This window comes from Megascapheus bottae, chromosome 25 (genome assembly GCF_031878675.1).
Source record: "Megascapheus bottae isolate mThoBot1 chromosome 25, mThoBot2.hap1, whole genome shotgun sequence".
Taxonomy (NCBI): Eukaryota; Metazoa; Chordata; class Mammalia; order Rodentia; family Geomyidae; genus Megascapheus; species Megascapheus bottae.
In genome coordinates this window covers 768,251-783,206 of record NC_143533.1, presented here as the reverse complement: position 1 = coordinate 783,206, position 14,956 = coordinate 768,251, and the positions used below count along the sequence as shown (strand labels likewise).

The following is a 14,956-nucleotide window of genomic DNA, read 5'->3' as shown; positions in this document are numbered from 1 at the left end:
TTCTGCTAGGTTGAGAAGTAGCACAAAGCCAACCATTCCTCCCCACAACCCCACTGACTTTCTAAAAATCTGACTCACAAAATGATATGCCAAAGCAGGGGAGGAGTTGTGTTTAATGTCAGAGGAAACAGAATGTGTTAAGTGTCTCCATTAAAAGAACCAGAAACCTAATTCAAACTGGTTGAAGGAAAACAAAAATGGAAGAGAAATATTCAGAGATAGAAAGGATATAGCTTTGGGCATGGCTTGACCCAGAGGCTCACATGTCCGCAGAACCCTTCTTCTTGGATCTTCTTCTTGGATCAGCATCTTTAGGTCAGATTGTGAGGTCATCATAACTTGGATTCAGAAGTTCTAAAGTTTCTCCTGACAACCTAACAACTATATTGGAAAGAGAACAAGAGCATCCACTAAATGAAGTCTTAGGCATAGCATCTTAGTCTCATGTCATGCTCTCTCCTAACCCAGTCACTATGATTCTGATTGGTCAAGTCACTTCTGGATCAGGTGAATTTAGTCCCATGAGATGGGAGAGAACAGTTAAAAAAAAAAAGCGCTAGTGGCTCATGCCTATGATCCTGGCTACTTAGGAAGCTGAGATCTGAGGACTGAGGTTCAAAGTCAGCCCAGGCACAAACAAAAAAGCAGTAGTCTTATCTACAGAAGACTTGGGGAGCGAGCATTAAAATTATCAACCTGCTGGTAGTCCTAGCTACTCAGGAGGCGGAGGTCTGAGGATCAAGGTTCAAACCTTCCCTGGGCAGACAAGTCCAAGAGCCTCTTAATTCCAACTATCCAGGAAAAAAAAAAATAGAAGTAGAAGAGTGTGAGGCCCTGAGTTCAAGTCTCTGTACACACATATTACAAAAGCAAAATAGCCAAAATAGCACCTGGCTCTAGTTAAATTATTTTAAGAGCCCTGAGAGGGGATGGGCAGTTCTTTGTTAGAAAAAATTTACTTGCAGGGGTGGGGTGGGGGTAGGGTGGGGCAGGAGCATAGCCTAGTTGTAGAGTGCTCACCTAGCATACATAAAGCCTTGGGTTCAATTCCTTGGTATCACATACAGAGAAAAAGAAGTGGTGTTGTGGCTCAAGAGGTAGAGTGCTAGCCTTGAGAAAGCTCAAGGATAGTGCCCAGGCCTTGAGACAATAGTCACAGTTCTAAATAGGAACTACTCTGTGTGTGCAGGTCCTGGGGCTTTCTCAAGGCTAGAGCTCTACCATGTTAGCCACAGCACCATTTCTGGCTTTTTGCTATGTAGGTGGTACCGAGGAATTGAACCTGGGTCTTCATGCATGCTAGGCAAGCACTCTACCACTAGGCCAAACTCCTGGCCCCTGTCCCATACATTTTTGCTTAAGGCTCGCACTCACTCTACCATTTGAGCCACAGCGCCACTTATGATGTTTTTGGAGATAAGATTCTCATGAACTTTCCTGTCCAGGCAGGCTTTGAACTGTGATCCTCAGATATTGGCCTCCCACGTAGTCAGGATTCCAAGTATGAGAGTCACCGGCATGCAGCCGGGCTTCCTTCTGTGGTTCTTTTCTGGTTCTACAACCAGAAAAAGCAAACTATGGATTGAGTTATTTGAGCCAAGGAATCAGGCAACTGGGCCAGGCTATTTTTATTTCTTTTAGACTTGCCAAACTGGCAGCGGATGTCATCAAGAATCCCAGATCTGAAGTCAGGGAACCGAGGATTAAACCAACATCTATACCAATTAATAGAGGACTTGGGTAAGCTCTTCAAATCCCCACTTCCTTTTTCGAGGTACTAATTTTACCTTTTTTTTTTTTTTGGCTATTTATTTATTTTTGTCAGTCCTAGGGCTTGAACTCAGGGCCTGGGCACTGTCTTGAGCTTCTTTTGTTAAAGGCTAGCACTCTACCCCTTGAGCCATAGCACCATTTCGGATTGTTGTTTATGGGGTACTGAAGAATGGAACCCAAGGTTTTCTGCATGTTAGGCATACATTCTACCACTAAGCTATATTCCCAGCCAGGTACTAGTTTTAAACAAAGGACCTCAGGCTTTATCACAGGAGCCTCTGTGCTTGTCCTTTTTCATATTGGCTATTTTTGCAATAGGTCTTGCTTTATGCCCAGGTCTATCTAGACGGCAATCCTCCCATTTCACTTGTGGCTAGGATGATAAGGAATAAGTAACTGCATCGGCTATTGCCATCTCAAAAGTTTGATGCTTCAAATTTCAATCTTCTATATGGAACCTAATTGCCTCTGATCATATAATATTTACCAAAATGAATTCCAGGAAATGGAAACGTGAGGATTTTTTTTTTGATCTTGTTTGTTTACCTGTTTTGGGGAGGGGAAAAGGGGGTTCTAAAAAAGGTGGGACAAAGGATGAATAAAGTGGTACTCACTGGATACTATGTTGAAAACGAGCTGTACCACTTGTGGGGAGGAATAGGAGGGAAAAACTGGGAGAGCAAGGGAAGAGGTGACAATGTCCCAAAATAAATGTTCTCATTATCAGATTCAGGAAATGGTAACCCCTCCTTATATCACTTTTATAATACCAATAAAAGTAAAAAAAAATTACAGTCCTCTGATGTCTAGATCCTGAGGAACTAGAATGGCAGGCCTGAAAGACCATGCCCAGTTGTTAGCCTTTTTGATGCTGTTTTCTAGTCAATAAAATACTACCTGTTACTACACAGGAAAACTATTAAGATGACATGGGAAATCAAATGAGTTTACTGTAAGTTCATTTGTTAAACTTTTTGAGTATCACAATTACTCAACTATAGCACTTATTTAAATATATATATCTCTCTTTTTCTTTTCTTTTTTTTTTTTTTTGCCAGTCCTGGGCTTGGGCTCAGGGCCTGAGCACTGTCCTTGGACTTCTCAAGGCTAGAGCTCTACCACTTGAGCCTCAGCACCACTTCTGGCTTTTTTCTATGTATGTGGTACTGAGGAATTGAACCCAGGTATTTGTGCATGCTAGGCAAGCACTCTACCACTAGGCCAAACTCCTGGCCCCTCAAGTATAGCACTTTTGAAAATATGTGCTGCTATGGGTTGGGAATGTGGCTTAGTGATACAGTGCTTGCCTGGCATGCTTGAAGCCCTGTGTTTGATTCCTCAGTCCCACATACACAGAATAAGCCAGAAGTAGCTGGGTGCTGGTGGCTTATGCCTATACTCCTAGCTAGTCTGGGAATGAAAGTGAGAGTCCCAGAAAACCGGAAGTGGTGCTGTGGCTCAAGAGCTAGAACACTAGCCTTGAGCTGAAGAACTCAGGGACAGCACCCGGGTTCTGAGGTCAATCCTCATGACTGCAAAAAAAAAAAAAAATGCCGGAAGTGGTGCTGTGGCTCAAGTGGTATACTGCTACCCTTGAGCAAAAGAAGCTCAGGGACAGTGTCTAGGCCCTGAGTTCAAGCCCCAGGACTGGAAAATAACTAAATAAAATAAAATAAAGATAAGCCTGGCGCCAGTGGCTCACATCTGTAATCCTAGCTGCTCAGAAGGCTGAGATCTGAGGATTATGGTTCAAAGCCAGCCCACACATGGAACTCTGTGGGACTCTTATCTCCAATTAACCACCAGAAGTGTTGCTGTGGCTCAAGTGGTAGAGTGACAGCCTTGAGCTGAAGAGCTCAGGGACAGCATCCAGGCCCAGAGTTCAAGTTCCACCACTGACAAAAAATTTAAAAATAAATAAAAATATGTAATATACATATTATATACACACATAGAATATTCTGCAGCCTATAAAGCAGTAGGAGATGTTTGTATATATAAAATATATATGTATATAAAATATAATGTGTAACATATATTTATATACAGAAACAGATTATGCAGCCTATAGCAGATAAAATTTGATCTTGCTTTTATGAACAGCACAATCGTAAAATGTCTGCCATGAAACAAAGCTGGGCACCAGACACCTATAATCCCAGCTAATCAGGAAAATGAGATCTGAGGATCAAAGTTTGAAGCCAGCCAGGGAAGCCAAATGTGAGAGACTCATCTCCAGTTAACGAGCAAAAACTCACATGGAGATGTGGCTCAAGCAGAGCATGAGCCTTGAAAAAAAAAATCTAGATGAGAGCAGAGGCCTTGAGTTCAAGTTCCAATACTGAGAGGAAAAAAACCCCCAACAAACTAGGCCTGGGGTAATGACTTAAATGTCAGAGTACCTACCAAGCAAGTGTGAGGCCTGGGTTCAAACCGCAGAAACTACACAAAGCAGAGCCGGAAGTTTGGCCTAGTGGTAGAGTGCTTACCTCGCACGCACGAAGACCTGGGTTCAATTCCTCAGTACCACATACATAGAAAAAAGCCAGAAGTGGTGCTGAGGCTCAAGTGGTAGAGCTCTAGCCTTGAGAAAACCTAAGGACAGGGCTCAGGCCCTGAGTCCAAGCCCCAGGACTGGCAAAAAAAAAAAAAAAAAAAAAAGGTTACCAATAAACTATTAACAATGGTCTTGTGCAAGACAAGGTGATTATGGGAGTAGGAAATTCTAATTTCTTAAATCTCTATACTGTTCAGGGCTTTTTTTTTTTAGAGTTTTATAGATAGGTGCTAATATAAAAAAATGCTTTTTGTCCCAAGTTAGTCACCAAACAAAATAAACCAACGAAAACCACAACAACAACAAAAAATAACATAACAATACAAAACAATAATCCAATAGCTTAGGATATGCCAGAAAGCATTGTTGATGACCTTGAAGGCAGAAAAGAATAAAGTCTGGAGAGAGGAGTGTAAAGAGGAATTTTTAACTCCCATTACATTTTTCTAACTACGTGAACAAAATACACAGAAGGTGAGGTTGCCAACTCTTTCTTAGACATGCAGATTAATTTTTCACCGTAGGGCAATTATGGATGTAGAACTTTTTTTTTCTGCCTGGTTTAGCTGCACTTGCATTGGCCATAAAGAACAAAGCATTATAGGAGAGTTCTAACTTTTCAATTTAAGAACACACATGAATTATCTTAGACAAGTACTATTAAAATTTTAAATAGCATAAGAAAAGATCACCAGAGTCAGGGCACGGTATTTATTTCACTGATTGGCTCTGTCAGATAATGAATGGGGATTGATTTGTGATCAGATACAGTTGGCAATATTTACTAAAGCAACTTCAAATGGCCATTTGGGAATAACCACATCTTAAAAGGACAGCAAATCTCCAAATTTACCCTTTACAGCAGAAAGAATTCAAAACATCCTGGCAGGGTCTAGAGTCGTGGTAAAAATGTACCAGATGTATGGCTTCTAGACAGCAAAGAAATTTGAAGCTTGAGGTGGTCTCCATAGTTCTCTTGGTATCAACTGGGTCCATCTAATATTGGTCTTCTTTGTACAAGTAGCAATGACAGAGTCGTAGATGCCATAGGAAAAAATCTCCTGATTCTTCAGCCAATGACAAAAGGGCAAAAGAATGAAAATGCTATGCAGGTGACCACACATGAAACAGCTTCAGCACATAAGGCTGAGTAACATGAAGTTTCTGTCTTCAGGAAGTTCATTGAGACAATTCTAATAGATAAGTGACTGGGTTTTTTTTCATAGTTCCAAAAAAAATAAAGGGTTTCATATTTCCTTTTTTATTACCGAGGCCCCAATTCAAATCTTGGTCATTTGACATGGAAAACACTGTTCCATGTTTTGGGGAATATAATATGAGAAAGCTAGCTATTTAAGGAGGCTGAGATCTGAGGATGGAGGTTTGGAGACAGGCCAGACAGACAAATCCTTGAGCCTTTTTGTTTTTCTTTTAGGTCATGGGGTTTGAACTCATTCAGATCCTGGGTGCTATCCCTGAGCTTTTTTGCTCAGAGCTAGTGCTCTACCACATACTTTGAACCACAGACCCAACTTCTGGTTTGTAGGTAGTTAATTGGAGATAAGAGTCTCATAGATTTTCCTGCCTGGGCTGGCATTAAACCTTGATCCTCAGATCTCAACCTCCTAAGTAGCTAGGATTATGAGTGCCTGACTCTTTGAGACTCCTCTCCAATTAACTACCAAAAAGCAAGAAGTAGAGGCATGACCCAAGTGGCAGAGTGTCAGTGAGTAAAAAAGCAGATAGTTCAAGGCCCTGAGTTCAAGCCCCAGTACCAGCTCCAAATATAAACAAATGAGCTCTAATTGTGAAGATTTGTTTAGTGAAAATAAAAGCAATACACAGCAAGAAGCCAGTAGCTCACGTCTGTAATCCTAGCTACTCAGGAGGCTGAGATCTGAGGACTAAAGTTCAAAGCCAGCATGGGCAGAAAAGTCTATGGGACTTTTCTCTCCAGTGAACCAAAAATGTAGAGTCAGCTAAGGCTCAAATGATAGGGTGTCAGTCATAAGCAAAAAGGTTGAGTAAGAGCGCAAGCCCACAAGTGCCAGGACTGGCAAAACAAACAAACAAGCTGTGCATAATTATCTCTGAATATTGACTACACACAAGGGCCTTTCTTTCTTTCTTTCTTTCTTTCTTTCCTTCCTTCCTTTCTTCCTCGCTCTCTCTCTTTCTTTCTTTCTCAGACTTGAGGCTTTAACTCAGGATCTGGGCACTGTCCTTGAGCTCTACCATTTGAACCATAGCACTACTTCCAGCTTTTTCTGTGTATGTGGTATTGAGGAATCGAACTCAGGGCTTGGCACATGCTAGGCAAGCACTCTACCTCCCAGACACTTTATCTCTTTTAAGTCAACAATATCCTATAAGTAGGTCCTATTATTATTAGTTCCGTTGTAGATTTGTAGATATGGGGGGGAATGGAATAAGACAGAAGTGAAGTGTTTGACTAAGAATTCCGCAGCTCCAGTCAGGGAACTGGTTTTTGTGTGTGTGTGTGTGTGTGTGTGTGTGTGTGTGTGTGTGTGTGTGTGTGTGTGTGTGTGTGTGTGTGTGTTTGCCAGTCCTGGCTTGGGGCTTCAACTCAGGGCCTGAGCACTGTCCTTGGGCTTTCTACAGGCCTAGTGCTCTACCACTAGAGCTACAGCACCACTTTCTGCTTTTTCTATGTATGTGGTACCAAAGAATCGAACCTGGGTCTTTGTGCAAATTAGGCAACCACTAGGCCAACCTCCTAGCCAGGAACTGGGATTTGAATCTAAGCTCTACTTCCCTTTAGTACTATTAAAGAGTAGCAATCAAGAAGGACTCAGGCACAACAGATTAGATACATTTTATATGTAGGAGAGACCAGGCGGAGGTAGGTAAGATGCAGCCACAGCAGGGGAAGGTTATAGTGAAAGAATGAACAGGGTGGTTGTCAGTGAAAAGGAGAGTGGTGGGCAACTGACAAAAGGAGTTTGGGAGATGGAAATGATATATCCTGAACCTGAATAAGGAGTCCATCTGCTTGCTTCTGAGTTGAAGCTTTGTTACACAACTGACCTGGATGAGCTGAGGAGGACTGGCTCTAACACTGGAGCACTCCCCATCCTGTGCTGGGTGTGCCACGAGACCAGATTGTGACTTTGGAGTATGAAAAAGGATTGTCTTTACCCAGTTGCTGGTGGCTCACAACTGTAATCCTAGCAACTCAGGAGGCTGAGATCTGAAAATTGTGGTTCAAAGCCAGCCTGGGCAGAAAAGTCTGTGAGACATTTTTTTCTCCCCCATCATTAATTTTCAGTCAGGGCCTGGGCACTGACACAGCTCTATTGCTCAAGAATAGCACTCTACCACTTTGAGCCACAGCTCTGCTTTTGGTTTTCTGGGGGTTCACTGGAGATCAGTGAAAAAGCCCCAGCTGGCTTTCAACCACAATCTTCAGATCTCATCCTCCTGAGTAGCTAGGATCACAGTCAATAGTCATCCGTGCCCAACTGACTCTTACCTCCAATTAGCTATCAAAAAACAGAAGTCTAGCTGTGGCTCAAGTAGTAGAGTACTAGCCTTGAACACAAAAGCCCAGGGGACAGCACCCAGACCCTGCGTTCAAGCCCCAGGACAGGCACACACACAATAAGAAATACTGGACATGCTATCCAAATCTGAAGTTTTGAGTATCATGAAAAAAAAAAATTCTTGAAATTTAATGGAAAGCAGTCAGTCTGTGACTGTCACTGGAGCTGATAGATAAAACTCTTTAAAGTGCTTGCAAATATCATCCCACAACGTTTTCCACTAGAAAAAGAACTAAAACTCTAAAAAGGAATACAGTATACTTTCTATCTTTAATTCCCTTTATAAATAACTTCAGTTTATTGTGTTGCTGGGTAACCATGATCTAAGAGAGTTGACTTTGCATGAAAGAACTCACCGTCCTCTCTTTAATCCTGACGTTCTTCCTATGTACTTCTCATACAGTGCTTAGAATAGAGTTGAGGGAGGGCTAGCTAAATAAAGTCAGTAATGTGTGTGTGTGTGCAGAGACTAGGGTTTCAACTCAGGGCTTTGTGCCCTTGCTTAGCTTTTTCTACATGACTGGCACTCTACTGCTTGAATTCTACCTGCATGCAATTCCAGATTTTCTTTTGCTGGTTAGAAAATTCTCCAGAAGGGCCAGGAGTTTTGCCTAGTGGTAGAGTGCTTGCCTAGTATGCACAAAAACCTGGAGTTCCATTCCTTGGTACCACATACATAGAAAAAAGCTGGAAGTGGTGCTGTGACTCAAGTGGTAAAGGTCTAGCCTTGAGGAAAGCCCAAGAATAGTGCTCAGGCCCTGAGTTCAATCCCCAGGACTGGCAAGAAAGAAAAAAAGAAAAAGAAAGCAAAACAGGAAAGTCTTGAGGATTTGTCTGCCTAAGATGGCTTGGAACTATGATCCCCAGATTTCAGCTTATTAACAAGGATGGCAGGTATGAGCCAATCTGTGCCAAGCAAAAAAGAAGAGAAGAGAAAAGAAAAGAAGGGCCGGGTGAGGTGACTCACACTTGTAATCCTGGCTACTCAGGAGCCTGAGATCTGAGGATCACAGTTCAAAGCCAGCCCAGACTCTTATCTCGAATTAACCACAAGGAAAACAAAACAAAACAAAACAGAAGTGGTGCTGTGGCTCAAGGGGTAGGGTGGTACCCTTGAGCGGAAGAGCTCAGGGACAGTGCCCAGGCCCAGAGTTCAAGCCCCACGACCAATGAAAGGAAAGGAAAGGAAAGGAGAGGAGAGGAGAGGGGAGGGGAGGGGAGGGGAGGGGAAGGGAGGGGAGGGGAAAAGGGAAGGGGACGGGAAAAGGGAAGGGAAGGGGAAAAGGGAAGAGGGAAAAAGGAAAAGGGAAAAGGGAAAAAGGAAATGGGAAAAGGGAAGGGAAGGGAAAAGGGAAGGGAAGGGGAAGGGAAAAGGGAAGGGAAGAGAAGGGAAGGGAAAAGGGAAAAGGGAAGGGAAAGCATTTATAAACCTGAGTCATTAGTAAAGACTTAGTGTCACTTCTTCCTAAAGCATACTCAAGAAAAAGAAGCCAGGCACCAGTGGCTCACCCCTATAATCCTAGCTTTTCAGGTCTGAAAATCATGGTTCAAAGCCATGAAAGTCCATGTGACTCTTATCTTTAATAAACCATCAGAAAACCAGAAATGGTCTTGTGGCTCAAGTAGTAGAGCACTAGCCTTGAGCTGAAGAGCTGAGGGGCAGTGCCCAGGCTCAGAGTTCAAGCCCTACGACTGATCAAAAAAAGAAGAAAAAGGAAACATCAATCAATCACTCCTTCGAGTTTATCAAAAGCATGCCATTACAATTCCCAATTGTCCTGTTAACATTTATGGAAAAGAATTCACTGACTACTGCCACTCTGTGTAGTAAGTCAGGCCAAGCTCTCAGTGCCCATCCTCTTTGGTCTGTAACTCTCTCCAATACAGAATCGTCTATCTGGAGGAAAACTCTTAGTTTCCTGACACACAGGATTATGTGGGCATCCTCTACAATGCCCTCAAGTCCTAAAACCCAAGAACATCTCATGCTTACCCTAGCTGTCTACAATGCTCCGGAAATGGCCAGATAAAGAAATACCCAAGCTGACTCACACCTGTAATCCTAACTACTGAGGAGGCTGAGATCTAAGGATCCTGGTTCAAAGCCAGACTGGGCACAAAAATCTGTGAGACTCTTATCTCCAATTAACCATCAGAAAACTGGAAATGGTGGTGTAGCTCAAAATGGTAGAGTGGTAACCCTGAGCTGCAGAGCTCAGGGGCATGGCCAGGTCCAGAGTTCAAGCCCCAGGACAGACCAAAAAAAAAAAAAAAACCAAAACCCAATGTGTAAAGAAATGCACAATGTGTGAGATTTTATTCTTAGTTCTTATAAGGTTGAATAAATCCAAGTGTAAATACCAATATTCTATGATGTTCTGCTGAATCATACTTAAAGGTCTTAGAAAGCAAAAGCCTTTGGTTTTCAGGAAAATCAAGTCAATGGTTGAAGCAAAGATGGACTTAGAATACAGGCAAGAAAGAAGATAAGAGAAAGATGGTTGGCCTTCGGAGATTTGGCTCAGTTTTTCTCTCAGCTCATAGACTATGATGGTTTGGTTTTCCAGTTGGTATGTGCTATTGTATTGCTAAAGACTCTTCTTACTTGCATATGAGTAAATTCAGTTTCTGGAATATTCATGATATCATTTTCCTGGGCTGGTGTTAGGAGTAGAAGAAAGGGGAGTCTCTGGCACATGGCTAACAAGGAAACTAGTTTGAGGCATGCAAAAATCCCTGTGTGATCAAGTAAAACTCTACAAGAAATCACATTGCAATATCAAAGCTTATTACAAAGTAATAGAAGGCTTTTTTTTAGTTTCTTTAGTAGACAATTTATTTTGATAAACTTGCTCAATAACAAAAATACAAGTGAAGAAAATTATGTTCATTTTATACAGTTGTATTAACAATTTGTTTTGAAACTATTGATTGAAAAAATGTTATAACCAATTAGAAAACAATTCTTCATAAAGTTTGGGATAATATACAGACCTTGATCACAAACTTTAAAATCTCTTGAGGTGATACAACTAAAAGTCCCATGTAGGGAATTCTACCCACACAGGCCACTATTTTTTTTTTCTTCATGTATTTTTATCCTTCAATTTTTTCTGAAAGACAGCTTACTGTTCTGAATTGTGAATGTAAATTTCATTTTTTAAAAGATCAAGATGGGTTGATAAGATAGCTACTACAATCAGAGTGACTGGTGGCTATAGAAGTCTTTTAACAAAGACAAAATAAGTGCAATGTGTTCTTCTCATGAAGCCCACGATGCGAAATAATAGCTAAGAATATACGCAAAGTTAGTTTGCAATACTTTTCCAGGGCCTTTCCTTTAAATCAATATACCATTCGTCACCAGGACTGTGGATTATTTCACTTAAGAAATTAAACTGAATTCACAGAACACGTGAAGATATCAAAGCTTTAGGCAAAAGGGTGAAAACCAAAGAAGTGTTTTGGTCATCTAGAACATTAAAGGGCGGGGGGAGCCGTCCTTCAAAAACAAAACAAATGAATCAGAAAGTTGGTTTTTAAGAGGTGGAAGATTCAGAAAAATCACATACACACATTAACAACATAGAACATGGATTACCTTTGGAAAGAATTATACTGAAATGTTTGCTTTTAATGAATTTTAAGAGTTTTATGTTTACAGATGTTTAGGCATGTTCAATAGGAGCTTCCAAAATTTTTCAAACGAATTCAGCTTTGTGCAAATAAAACCTAAAAATACTTTTCAGCAGATTTTACAGTGATAGATTCTTAGGTATGAGAAGAATGCACACTCTAAAAACAATGTATCAGACAAAAGTTTGACAAATGATTGCACCATAAAACAGTTTTATATACATTTTACAAGATATGATTTCCTGCTATAAATTAATAAGGTACTATAGAGTACTTATTAAGAGTGACTTTTTGAAAAAAGCAACTGTTGACAGTTGGCTATCTCTTCACTTACAGGACTGACAGAAATTTCTATGATTGAGTCCACTTCAATGCTTGGTTGGAAGCGTTACAAAGACTGGACTTCACATACTACTAGCTGCGATGGTTTCAGTCCGGGGTGAGGAGGTAGAATGCCTAGAGGGCCTGCTCTCCTGCAGCCCTTCATACACCCCCACCTCGAAGACAATGATGAAATTAAAGACAGTTCAACAGTTTTGGGTAATAGATACAAATAAAAACCTTAAATGTTGTCATCTTCTATGCAATACCACTATAAGTGACAGAAGTAAACAGTGGGGAAAATTCTTAGCAGCTGAGAAACTTCCTCTCCCCATGCTCATGATCCAGTTAAAAATACTTTTGAGAAACTATTTACAATAAAATCCCATCTTTCGGAAGAGAAAAGCTCTTGGCGATATATGTAGATATATTTAGTATATTTACATATATCATCATCAGGTCATTTGAGCCATACTTTGCTAACACTTGATCTCAGTGGCATAATGGTGACAACCAGAGCTTCCTACCAATTGAGGAGTAACCACAATTCCAGGTGGGAACCGCAATTCCAACTATCCACAGAACATCTGAATTGGCTGGTCATCATAATACTTGGGGGGAAAATGGTTTCCCAAAGGCTTCTAATACCTGGGGCAAGAAACTATGATTTCTCTCCCAGTCCACTAAAGAAATATACCCAGGGAGTACTTAGCAACCCCTCTGTTCCTGAGTGAGCTGAAACACGGGGGCTTTTATTCACCCTGAAATACTGTGGGACTAACAATGAAATATATGATTATTAAACAAGTCCAAGTGGAACTCCTCCACCCCATACTTTGAGGAAACAACCCACTTCTGAAGTGACCATTCTGTAATCTGGTACGTGTTTCTACTTGTTTGTAGGAATTTACTCAAAGGACAGGGACATTTGTCACCAAGTCACTTTAACAGGACCAATTCTGCTCCACTGCCATGCAACACCCTCCTGCCCCAGATTTCACACAGGAGATTATCTATTGTGTTCACCAGGAAAAATAGGCATTGACAAGAAGGCATGGAAATGTGGAGAAGAGGAATACTGTATTCTAAAAACTATGCATGACTGAAAGGTTAGCGGCAGTGCTCCCTTAAAACTGTGGGCTTTAGTAACAGCCTTTGAAAGTAAATGCAAAAAAAAAGGGTTAGCTCTTAGCAAACAAAGGCATACATCATATAAAGAAAATATTGTATTGCTCAAGTTTTTAGTCAAGATATACTAAGAACACTTACAAATGAGAACCAAAATTTAACTTTTATGGCAAAATGAAGTTAGTGTTGTAAATAGCCAGGACAGCCAGATATTTGCTAGTAATCTTTGTATTGATGTAAAGTTGTGTGCTCAAACATAGAAAATGTGTTATTAATGTAACAGACTGAGCCAGTAGGGAAAAAAAAAACTCTATAATAGACAACAGGTGCCAATAATTTAAAGTGTCAGAATCCCCAAATTATAAGGTGTGACATGATCTTACCTTCTATTACCATATACAAATAAATTAAACCTAGAAAGAATTTTTAGCTTAACTTAAAATTGCACCTAGAAAGGTATGGGATTATCTGCACCTATTACAAAAACCTGTTAAAATCAAGGGCTGCTACAAAGAATGAGGTAAACTGAAGACTCTCTCCACTATGCAGCCTTCAGCTAAATGGCTTTTCTCTATTGAGTTCTAGATTTGCACACCACAGTGTTTTGCTAGCAAAGCATTCAGAGTTCTCTTCCAGGAACTGTTTGCATGTGTGTGTTTATAAACTTACACACACATACACACACACACATACACACACATACATATATACACATTGTATACTGCATCAGCAAAATATATATATATTATATATTTATATAAATATAAGGAAGATTTTCCCCACCCACCCACCCCAAACGGGTCTCTTAGTGTTCTTTTCTTTTTCTTTTCTTTTCTTTCTTTCTCTTTGTACACAAAGATTAGGGAATTTTAGAATTTTTACATACATTTTAGCAAACAAGGTTTGATCTATTGGCTTCTTGGTACAGTAATGCATCAGCAACCCCTTCTGATGCTAAGGGCTCCCACCATTACAGGGAAGCTGTGAACACTAACTTCTTAGGATGTGAGGCCAGCCCCACGCTTCCTTCTCTTGCATCCCTCTGGTCCACCATGATTCATAAATACTTAGACTTTTTTTTCCTCAAATGAATTATCAGACATTAAAAACGGAACAATGGAGTCTCAAAGGGCCACATGCTTTTCAGTATAAAGCATTCTCCTCTAGGTCCCTATCACAGTGCAGATTGACTGCCTGAATATACTCAGGAGATTTAGTCAATATTGTCTGTATTTGGTTATGGAAAAGGCTCTCCTTATTTTTTTTTTAATCCAAAGTGCATAGTGAGAACAAATCAGAAGCATTTTCGGCATCAGGTTCATCTAAGCATCTTCCTAGGACAGGACTGCTCCGATGCCTTGTCTTTGTCCTCCTGTCTCTCAAAATTAAAAAATAAAATAAAATAAAATAAAAAAATAATAAGAGTCAAGCAGTTTAGACATTCATCAGCCGGGTAAACAAACTTTGCCAGCAAACAGAAGTCCTACTATTGTAAAGAAAATCGATAAGACAAACAGTACATATGATGACCCAACCACTGTGTTGTTGGGTAATTTATAAGGTTGACCTCCGACTTCATTGATGTAAAATCCTATTGGAAATATTAGGGCAGCCATACAGAAAAGGATCACTGGAAAACAAACCAAAACATAGCATTAGTCACATAATTTGGTGATGGAAAAAAAACTAAACAATGAAAATCTGGCACAAAAGAAATGTATAAGGGTTGTAAATTGATCAAGTCCAAATCTGCTGAAATATGGACCAACTATCAAAAGATCTGCATATACTACAGAAAATGTTTCTGATATCTAATAAATATAGCATATGCTGAGTTTACCCTTTATACACATTCCAGGAGAATTTTGAATCATCAGCATTAAGGAAGGTCTCTTCTAAGTACTGAGCTATACCATATTGAACCACTTAGAATAGGCTCTAAGGGCCTGGGATGACTAACCAATTGTAGAGTGGCTAT

The 14,956-nt window shown here is 40.5% G+C and overlaps 1 protein-coding gene and 1 long non-coding RNA gene across 3 annotated transcripts in view; one reads left to right on the top strand and one right to left on the bottom strand.

The window, feature by feature from the left end:
• The first annotated feature begins 384 nt into the window (after nucleotides 1–384).
• Nucleotides 385–12,101, top strand: LOC150046109 (uncharacterized). 2 transcript variants are annotated; one of them, XR_016539642.1, is made up of 3 exons: nucleotides 385–507; nucleotides 1,642–1,740; nucleotides 11,866–12,101. It is a non-coding gene; the product is annotated as an uncharacterized LOC150046109 (long non-coding RNA). The 2 variants fall into 2 exon arrangements; XR_016539641.1 differs by lacking the exon at nucleotides 11,866–12,101 and adding an exon at nucleotides 3,877–3,977.
• A 1,673-nt stretch (nucleotides 12,102–13,774) lies between these two features.
• Mosmo (modulator of smoothened) overlaps nucleotides 13,775–14,956 on the bottom strand; it is a 70,505-nt gene continuing 69,323 nt past the window's right edge. Inside the window, exon 3 of the mRNA XM_090357825.1 lies at nucleotides 13,775–14,608. Coding sequence (XP_090213951.1) covers nucleotides 14,424–14,608 — 185 coding nt within the window. The 3' untranslated portion in view covers nucleotides 13,775–14,423. The remainder of the gene's footprint in view (nucleotides 14,609–14,956) is intronic.